This window comes from Pristiophorus japonicus, unplaced genomic scaffold (assembly GCF_044704955.1).
Source record: "Pristiophorus japonicus isolate sPriJap1 unplaced genomic scaffold, sPriJap1.hap1 HAP1_SCAFFOLD_304, whole genome shotgun sequence".
NCBI classification, from domain to species: Eukaryota; Metazoa; Chordata; class Chondrichthyes; family Pristiophoridae; genus Pristiophorus; species Pristiophorus japonicus.
Window position 1 is genome coordinate 406,177 of NW_027252824.1, and position 9,962 is coordinate 416,138.

Genomic DNA, 9,962 nt, shown 5'->3' on the forward strand with positions numbered 1-9,962 from the left:
GAAGCACTGACCACACTCGACCAGCTCCGCTGGGCAGGGCCACATTGTCCGCACGCCCCCCAGACATGAGACTCCCAAAGCAAATGCTCTATGCGGAGCTCCGTCATGGTAAATGAGCCAAAGGTGGGCAGCCGGAAGCATTGCAAGGACACCCTCGAAGCCTCCCTGGTAAAGTGCGACATCCCCACTGACACCTGGGAGAGCCTGGCCCAAAGACCGCCCGAGATGGAGAAAGTCCAGCATTTGAGTCTCAACGCAAAGAGCATCAAGAGGTCAAGTGCAGACAGCGGAAGGAGCGTGCGACAAACCGGCCCCACCGACCCCTTCCCTTGACAAATGTGTGTCCCACCTGTGACAGGGTCTGTTGTTCCCGTATCGGACTGTTCAGCCATCAAAGAAGTCACTTTGGGAGTGGAAGCAAGTCTTCCTCGGTTCCGAGGGATTGCCTCTTGATTGATTGATGTGGACAGTCGGTCAGAAGTGAGAGAGGTTAGACCCATCTAGAAAGGATGAACAGGCTGTGTCCCATTTCCCCCAGATAAGAGTAGGCTGAGGGGTGAGCTGATGGAGGTGTGTAGATTATGAAAGGGTTCGATAGGGTAGACGTAGAGAAGATGTTTCCACTTGTGGAGGAGACCAGAACTCGGGGCCATCAATATACGACAGTCACTAATAAATCCAATGGGGAATTCAGGAGAAACATCTTTACCCAGAGAGGGCTGAGAATGTGGGACTCGCTCCCACAGGGAGGGATCGAGGCAAATTGCAGAGATACATTTAAGGGGAGGCTGGATAAACACATGAGGGAGAAAGGGATAGAAGGAGGGGGTGATGGGGTGAGATGGAGAGGGGAGAGAGGAGTCTGGTGTGGGACATACACCCCGGCACGGAGCGGTGGGGCACAGTGGACCTGAGTCTGGGCTGCGAATTCCACATCATTCTATGCAAGAACCTTCCCGATAGGGCAATTGCAGAAATGACCATTTGCACACTGGTGTGCAGGACCGGGGCACGTGTGGTCAGTGAGGCGCGCGAGTCCAGCGGTCACTCGGAGACCAGACCGACTCCTCACAGTACAACCCGCGCCCGTCACGTCAGTGGTGCCACAGTCATTTTAAAATACTCACTGTACTGAAAATAAAGAGATCTCCCGACGGATCCGACACTAAAGGTCACTTCAGTTGCCGGAATCATTCTCTCCGTTCTGCCTCAGTCTGGGAGCGACGGGGCACACTCCTTAAACCAGGCACTTGCTGGCTGGGAATAAAATTCTGAGATTTTAAATCTCGTTACGCCAGGACCCTTGCTGCACTATCTATCTGTCCCTGGCCTCTTAGTCCCAGTCCTCCCTTTAAACCATCCCATTCATTCCCACATCTCGGTCCCTCGCTGCGCTGGAAGAATCACAGACTCTCACTGAACCACCCAGTGCCCGAGAAACCCTGTGTCTGCCTCGCTCTCTATCCCATTCCCCTTGAATCTCACACACTGCCCGTGTGTGTGTGTGTGTGTGTGTCTGTCTGTTTCTCCCTTATTATTCCCCCCACCCCCTCTCTGTCTCTCTCTGTCTCTCTCTCTCTGTCTCTTTCTCCCTCTGGCTCTCTATGTCTCGCTCTCTCGCTGTCTCCGCCCCTCTCTCTCTCTCTGATTCTCTCCCTCCCTCTGTCTCCCGCTCTCTACCTCTGAATCTTTCAGTCTCTCTCTCTCTTTCTCTCTCTCTCTGCCTCTCCCCCTGTCTCTGCGTTTCTCTCTCCCTTTCTCTCTGTCTCTCTGTCCCTTTCTCTGTCTCCGTCTCTCTGTCTGTCTCTCTCTTTTTCTCTCTGTCTCTCTCTCTCTCTCTGCCTGTCTGTCTCTGACTCGTTCAGTATCTCTCTTTCTGTCTCTCTCTGTCTCTCACGCTCTCGCCCCCTTCTCCCCCCTCTCTCTTATTCCCTCCCCTCTCTCTCTCTCCACCTCCGTTTCTCTATCTGTCTCTCTCTCTGTCTCTCTGTCTCTCTCTTTCTGTCACTGTCTCTCTCTGACTCGTTCAGTCTCTCTCTCTTACTCTCTGTCTTTCTCCCTCTGTCTCGTTCCAACTGTCTCTCTCTCTCTGTCTCTCCCTCTCTCTGTCTCTCTCCCTCTCTCTCCCTCTCTCTCTCCATCTGTCTCCCTCTCTGTCTCTCCCTCTATCTCTCTCTCTCTCCCTCTGTCTCTCTCTCTCTGTCTCTCTCTCCCCCCTCGCTCTGTATTTCTCTCCGTCTCTCTGCCTCTCACTGTCTCTCTCTCGCTCTCTCTGTGACTTTTTCACTCCCTCTCTCTCTCTCTCTCTCTGTCTGTCTCTCTCCCTCTGTCTAGCTCCATCTGTCTTTCTCCCTTTGTCTCTCCCTCTCTCTCTCCCTCGCTCCCTCTCTCCCTCTATCTGTCTCTCTCCCTCTCTCCCTGTCTCTCTGTCTGTCTGTCTCTCTCTGTCTCTCTCTCTCTCCCTCTGTCTCTCTCTCCCCCTGTCTCTCTCTCTGTCTCTCTCTCTCCCCCTCTCTCTCTGTATTTCTCTCCCTGTCTCTCTGCCACTCAGTCTCTCTCTCTCTCGCTCTCTCTGTCTCTCCCTCTGTCTCTCTCCCTCTCGCTCCATCTGTCTCTCTCTCTCTCTCTCTCTGTCTCTCCTTCTGTCTCTCTCTGCCTCTTCTCTCTGTCTCTCCCTCTGTCTCTCTCTCTCCTTCTGTCTCTCTCTCTCTGTCTCTCTCTCTCCCCCTCTCTCTTTGTCTTTCTGACCCTCAGTCTCTCTCTCTCTCTCTCTCTCTCTCACTCTCTCTCTCTCCCTCTCTGTCTGTATTTCTCTCCCTGTCTCTCTGCCCCTCAGTCTCGCTCTCTCTCTCTCTCTCTCTGCCCCTCAGTGTCTCTCTCTCGCTCTCTCTCTCTGTGACTTTTTCAGTCCCCCTCTCTCTCTCTCTCTCTCCCTCTCTCTCTGTATTTCTCTCTCTGTCTCTTTGCCCCTCAGTGTCTCTCTCTCTCACTCTCTGCGTGACTTTTCCAGTCCCTCTCTCTCTCTCTCTCTCTCTCCCTCTGTCTCTCTGTCTCTCTCTCTCTCTGTCTCTCTCTCTCTCTCTCTCCCCTCTCTCTGTATTTCTCTCTCAGTCTGTCTGCCCCTCAGTGTCTCTCTCTCGCTCTCTCTGTGACTTTTTCAGTCTCTCTCTCTCTCTCTCTCTCTCTCTGTCTCTCTATCTCTGTCTCTGACTCTGTGTGTGTGTGTCTGTATCTCTCTGTCGCCTTCAACCTTTGTACCTCTCTCTTTTACTTTCTGTCCGCCTCTCTCTGCGAGTCTCTCTTTAGTTAGCTGTGATGCCTCTTTTCCTTCTCACTTTCTCTCTCTCTCTGGTCCTTGATCCCTGCTGTCCGCTGGACCTATCCTAGAAATCACATTTACATTATACACGCGTGTTGCCATTTCACGGCCCATTGATACTAAACAGTTATAAAATGCCAACATGCATGCCGTTTATTTTGAGAAGTAAAAAGACCGTTTTAAGTGTGGATCTGCAGTGTTTTTAGTTAAAGCAAGTGGAGAAGCTGCGTGCATTTAAACTGTGCCTGACAGCCCTTCCCCCAAACCCAGCATCACGACCTAGGACTGCACTGTTAACTTTATCTAACTCCGAGGGCAGATTAGGCTGACGAGTGGTAGAAATGTCCAGGGGTCCTCCTGGGGTAAACAATACGCTGAAATGTGGAGTTTGTGGAGAGTTTAGCGAGCTCGGTGACAGCGTGATGAATTTCCTGCTGAAGCCAAGCTTTCTGCGGCCGCTTTTTTCCCAGCGGGTCGTGACAGGACAGGTCGACGTCACGGAAGCTCTGGCTCGGTCGGTCACGACGCCGGGGTCGGGGGGGTGGGGGGCTGGGCTCAAGAGTGACCGCCCCTCGGAGCTGGAGCAGTGAGGGCGCCGCGGAGCCCCTATAACTGCGGGTTGCCGGTCAGAGAGCAGAGCTTTCAGCGACAGGCGCCTTTTGGGTCGGTAACAACCAGGTCAGAACTTACTGCGAGCGGGTTTGTCTAGAAACCAGACCCGTCTCTGTCTGTCTCTTCGCTGGGTGTCCCTGCTTCTCTCTCTGTCACTCTCTCTCTCTCTCTCTCTCTCTGTCTCTGTCTCTCGCTCTCCCTCTCTCTGTCTCCCTTTCTCTCTGTCTCTCTCTCCCTCTCTCTCTGCCTCTCTTCCCTGTCTCTTTCTCTCTCTGTCTCACTCTCTCTCTCTCGGTCCCCTCCTCTCTCTCGCTCTGCCTCTCTCTCTCTCTCCCCGTCTCTGTGTCTGTCTCACTCTCTCTCGGTACCCCCCTCTCTCTCGCTCTGCCTCTCTCTCGCTCTCTCTCTCTCTCTCTCCCTCTGTCTCCCTCTCTTTATATGTCTCTCGCTCTCCCTGTCTCTGTCTCCCTTTCTGTCTGTCTCTCTCTCTATCTCCCTCTCTGTCTCTGTCTCACTCTCTCTCGCTCGCTCCCCCTCCCCTCTCTCTCTCTGTCTCTGTCTCTGTCTCTGTCTCACTTTCTCTCTCGCTCGGCCTGTCTCTCTCTTTCTCTCTGTCTGTCTATCTCCCTCTCCCTGTCCTCCCCTCTATCTCTCCCTCTCTGTCTCTGTCTCACTCTCTCGCGGTGCCCCTCCCACTCTCTCCCTCTGTCTCTCGCTCTCCCTCTCTTTGTCTCCTTTTCTCTCTGTCTCACTCTCTCTCTCTCGCCCGGCCTTTTTCTCTCTCTCTCTGTCTCCCTCTCTTTATCTCTCTCTCTCGTTCTCCCTGCCTCTGTATCCCTTTCTGTCTGTCTGTCTGTCTGTCTCTCTCCATCGCTGTCTCTGTCTTACTCTCTCTCTCTCTCTCTCTGTCTATCTCGCTCTCTCTGTCCCTTTCACTCTCTCTCTCTCTCTCTCTCTCTGTCTCTGTCTCACTCTCTCACGGTCCCCCTCTCTCTCTCGCTCTGCCTATCTCTCTCTCTCTCTCTCTCTCTCTCTCTGTCTCTGTCTCACTCTCTCACGGTCCCCCTCTCTCTCGCTCTGCCTCTCTCTCTCTCTCTCTCTCTGTCTCACTCTCTCACGGCCCCTCCCCCCTCTCTCTCTGTCTCTGTCTCAATCTCTCTCGGTCCCCCTCTCTCTCTCGCTCTGCCTCTCTCTCTCTCTCTCTCTCTCTCTCTCTCTCTGTCTCTGTCTCACTCTCTCACGGTCCCCCTCTCTCTCTCGCTCTGCCTATCTCTCTCTCTCTCTCTCTCTCTCTCTCTCTCTCTGTCTCTGTCTCACTCTCTCACGGTCCCCCTCTCTCTCGCTCTGCCTCTCTCTCTCTCTCTCTCTGTCTCACTCTCTCTCGGTCCCCCCCCTCTCTCTCTCCCTCTCTGTCTCTGTCTCAATCTCTCTCGGTCCCCCTCTCTCTCTCGCTCTGCCTCTCTCTCTCTCTCTCTCTCTTTCTCTCTCTCTCAATCTCACTCTCTCTCTCGGCCCCCTTCTCTCTCTCACTCTGCCTGTCTCTCTCCCTCTCTGTCTCTGCCTCACTCTCTCTCTCAGTCCCCTTCTCTCTCTCGCTCTGCCTGTCTCTCTCTCTCTCTCCCTCTCTCTCTCTGTCTCACTCTGTCTCTCAGCCCCCTTCTCTCTCTCGCTCTGCCTCTCTCTCTCTCTCTCGCTCTCTCTCTGTCGCACTCTTTCTCGTCCCCCCTCTCTCTCTCTCTCTCTGTCTCTGTCTCACTCTCTCTCTCGGTCCCCTCCCCCCCTCTCGCTCTCTCTCGCTCTCTCTCGCTCTCTGTCTCACTCTCTCTTGCCTCCCCCCTCTCTCTCTCTCTCTGTCTCTGTCTCACTTTATCTCGGTCTCCTCCCCCCCCCTCTCTCTCTCTATGTCTCTGTCTCAATCTTTCTCTCGGTCCCCTTCTCTCACTCGCTCTGCCTGTCTCTCTCTCTCTCTCTCTCTCTCTCTTTCTCTATCTCCTCTCTGTCTCATTCTTTCTCGCCCTCCCCCCCTCTCTCTTCTCTGTCTCACTCTCTCTCGGTCCCACTCTCTCTCTCACTCTGCCTCTCTCTCTCTCTCTCTCTCTCTCTCTCTCTGTCTCACTCTCTCTTGCACCCCCCCCCCCCCTCTCTCTCTCTCTGTCTCTGTCAAACTCTCTCTCGGTCCCCACCTCTCTCTCTCCCTCACTCTCTCTCGGACCCCTCGCTCTCGCGCTCTGCCTGTCTCTCTCTCTCTCTGTCTCTCTATCTCCCTCTCCCTGTCCCCCCCCCTCTCTCTCACTGTCTCTGCCCCCTCTCCCTATTTCTATAGTTGAGATATCAGTGTTTAATTTTTATTCTGCGGGTTTTTTTCCCCCTGCTAAACCTCACCTGCTGTGACAGAGAAACCTGGACTTTCGGCGATCATTTTGTGACGAAATGTTTTCCATGAATTGTTAAGAGTAAAGCCAGTGTATCCCGCGGGACCGCTGCACTGGGACGGGATCCCATCGGCTGTTATTGTTAAAAGAACACCTGTCGAAAGTCGGGCCTCGGTACTTTCGGTAACTCACTCAAGTAGCTTCAAAATCTCATCAACTTCAACAATGTATTAAAATGTCTTAATGTAACTGCGCGCTAACTCAGGGTTCTACATGTCATCATAGGCAGTAACTGGGGTCGAGAATAACTTGCTTTCATATTAAAAATTAGTACTGAGCTGATTTTAAAAGTTAGTAGACGCCTATGCGTGGATTCTACAAGTAGCAATGCTGGTGAGGATGTAATCAGCCCCATCATCCCTCTGGAAAGACCCTCCATTCCCCATCACAGGATCCGACTCAGTCTGACCCGACCCTATCGTCTCGCTTCCCAGCCGCCCCTTCATTGCAAGCTCTTTATGTGAAGAAGGATTCCCTGACCTTAGTCTTAAATGACCCTTTGCCCCGTTTGACCCTTGCCCCCGCCCCCTCCTCCTGTCTGTTAGTTTAACGCGGGTTCGTTTGAAGCAGTTTACCTTTCTGCACCGGTTACGAGCTTATACAGCTCAAGCCCCAAATCTCAAAGTGACAAACTTTAAAGTTCTTTGCAGTTTCGCCGTGATAGGGAGTGGAAGATGTTTATAGTTGGAGCAACGAGGAGGGGGCCGATTAGATAGTCCCCAATATTCTCCGATTACCGAATCAACAAAAGAGAAAAGGCAAAATAGGAATGAAAGAGGAATTTGGAAAAGGATGATACAAAATGAAATTCCTGTTTGTAAAACACTTCTATTTCTCTCACAGATCGGCCCCTCTACAATGGACACCCATCTCCACCTAGGCCTTTGCTATGACGGTTCCCTCCAGCAGGTCCCATCCGAGCTGGATCTCGGCTCTTACGGTGAGTTCGGCTATTCAACTGTGGGAACCTCACCGGTTCACTCAAAACGTCACCAAAATAGCGGGGTAAAACACCGCGCGTCCGAGGTGTGCATTTCTGGCGCAGCTCCGGATTATATCAGACAAGGGTCTCTGCTATTACCATGCTACAACAGCCCCGCGTGGAAATAATTGGACAGGAATATCCCAGTCCCGGCAGGAATACAATAATACATCACTCAGAGGTAGTCATGTTAGATACAGAGTAAACAGTACCGCATTGTCCGCTAAGGGGCGCTCCTCTGAGGCTGGGTAACTGCACAGTGCAGAGGGAGCTTTGCTCTGTATCTAACCCCATACACTACCTGCCCTGGGAGTGTTTGATGGGAAAGTGTAGAAGGAGATTTTTTTCTGTATCTAAACCCCTGTACCTGCCCCGGGAATGTTTGATGCGACAGTGTAGAGGGAGCTTTACTCTGTATCTAATCCCCTGTACCTGCCCTGGGAGTGTTTGATGGGGACAGTGTAGAGGGAGCTTTACTCCGTGTCTAACCCCCTGTACCTGCCCTGGGAATGTTTGATGAGGCAGTGTAGAGGGAGCTTTCCTCTGTATCTAACCTTGTACTTGCCCTGGGAGTGTTTGATGGGGACAGTGTAGAGGGAACTTTACTCTGTATCTAACCCCCTGTACCTGCCCTGGGAGTGTTTGATGGGGCAGTGTAGAGGGCGCTTTACTCTGTATCTAACCCCGTGCTGTACCTGCCCTGGGAATGTTTGAATGGACAGTGTAGAGGGAGCTTTACGCTGTATCTAACCCCCTGTACCTGCCCTGGGAGTGTTTGATGGGGCAGTGTAGAGGGCGCTTTACTCTGTATCTAACCCCGTGCTGTACCTGCTCTGGGAATGTTTGAATGGACAGTGTAGAGGGAGCTTTACGCTGTATCTAACCCCGTGCTGTACCTGCCCTGGGAATGTTTGATGGGACTGTGTAGAGGGAGCTATACTCTGTATCTAACCCCGTTCTGTACCTGCCCTGGGAGTATTTGATGGGACAGTGTAGAGTGAGCTTTACTCTGTACCAACACTGTGCTGTACCTCCCTGGGAGTGTTTGATGGGACAGTGTAGAGGGAGCTTTATTCTATATCTAACACGCTGTACCTGCCCTGGGAGTGTTTAATGGGACAGTGTAGAGGGAGCTTTACTCTTTATCTAACCCATGCTGTACCTGCCTTGGGAGTGTTTGATGGGACAGTGTAGAGGGAGCTTTACTCTGTATCTTATCCCGTGCTGTACCTGCCCTGGGAATTTTTGATGGGGACGGTGTAGAGGGAGCTTAACTCTGTATCTAACCCGTTTGTACTGGTGTTAACCTCAACCTCTCTACTGCCAACCGACTGGCAGCACATGTCATTGGCTGAGCAGAATTGAACTGCCCATGAGAGTTGGACTGACATGGGTCACTCCTTCCGTCGGGGTAGATTGAGAGGCAACAGTCTACACATAGGAACCTTGGACCTGGGCGTTACGTGTAGTCAGAGGGCAAAAACTGTTTGCAAGGGAGTCAAAGAATGAAAGATGCATCAGGTTCGGTATTACAGGTTAGCGGTTGCTGGAGAGGGAGTGGGACTGTAGACAGAGTTGAAGTTACAGAGATAAGAAGCATTGCGAGTGTTTGCAGTTATCACCCCTCCTTCAAGAACCCCTCTTTCCACGGTGCTTGAAGCTTGGGGAGGGCGCGCTATTGATTAAGTCAATAAGCTTTGGAGTATGATTATTGTGTCAGGAACAGTCTGCGGGTGGTAGGTGGGGAAAGGGCACATCGCGTGAATCATATGGTGGTTTGAACCTTCAGGAGGGATCGTTGGAGCTGAGAGAGAAAGGAATCAGTGCAGTAATGAAGGGGAAGAGACAGGGACAGACAGAGAATAGAGACCAAGAGATAGAATCAGAGACAGAATTCGTGAGAGAGACAGAGAGAGAAACAGACAGAGCGAGAATGAATGAGAGGCAGAGAGAGAGACAGAGACACAGAGAGAGACAGAGTGGGCGAGATAGAAAGAGAAAGAGAAAAAGAAAGAGAGAGAGAGAAAGAGAGAGAGAATGCGAGACAGAGAGAGAGACAGAGACACAATGAGAGACAGAGAGAGGGGGAGAGAGAGAGCGAGGGAGAGAGAGAAAGAGAAAGAGAGAGAGAGAATGAGAGGCAAAGAGAAAGAGAGAGAGAGAATGAGAGGCAAAGAGAGAGAGAGAGAGAGAGAGAGAAAGGGAGAGAGAGAATGGAGATAGATAGACAGACAGACAGAGAGGTGGAGGAGAGACACAGAGAGAGATAGAGCGAAAGAGATAGATTGAGAGACAGAAAGAGTGACAGGAAGAGAGACAGAGTGAGGGAGAGAGAATGAGAGGCAGAGAGAGACAGAGACAGAGAGAGAGAGAGAGAGACAGAGATAATGAGAGAAAGAAAGACAGAGAGAGAGAGACAGAGAGAGAGAGAGACAGAGAGAGAGAGACAAAGCGAGAGAATGAGAGGGAGAGACAAAACAGAGACAGAGACAGAGACAGAGACAGAGAGAAACAGAGAGAGAGAATGAGAGGCAGACAGAGTGATAGAGAGAGAGAGAGAGAGGGAGAGAGAAAGAATGAGAGTGAGAGAATGAGAGTGAGAGAGTGAGAGAGTGAG

General features: G+C 51.9%; 1 protein-coding gene across 5 annotated transcripts in view; it reads left to right on the top strand.

Moving 5' to 3' along the window:
• LOC139249330 (protein c-ets-1-B-like) overlaps nucleotides 1-9,962 on the top strand; it is a 33,220-nt gene that overhangs the window by 853 nt on the left and 22,405 nt on the right. Inside the window, exons 1-2 of one of the 5 annotated variants that reach the window (XM_070872312.1) lie at nucleotides 3,885-3,997; nucleotides 7,207-7,303. In XM_070872312.1, the coding sequence (XP_070728413.1) occupies nucleotides 7,222-7,303 (82 nt within the window). In that variant the 5' untranslated portion in view covers nucleotides 3,885-3,997; nucleotides 7,207-7,221. Of the gene's footprint in view, nucleotides 1-3,884; nucleotides 3,998-6,328; nucleotides 6,487-6,986; nucleotides 7,304-9,962 lie in introns of those variants that run through there. The other 4 variants (XM_070872313.1, XM_070872311.1, XM_070872309.1 and 1 more) reach the window with 4 other exon arrangements.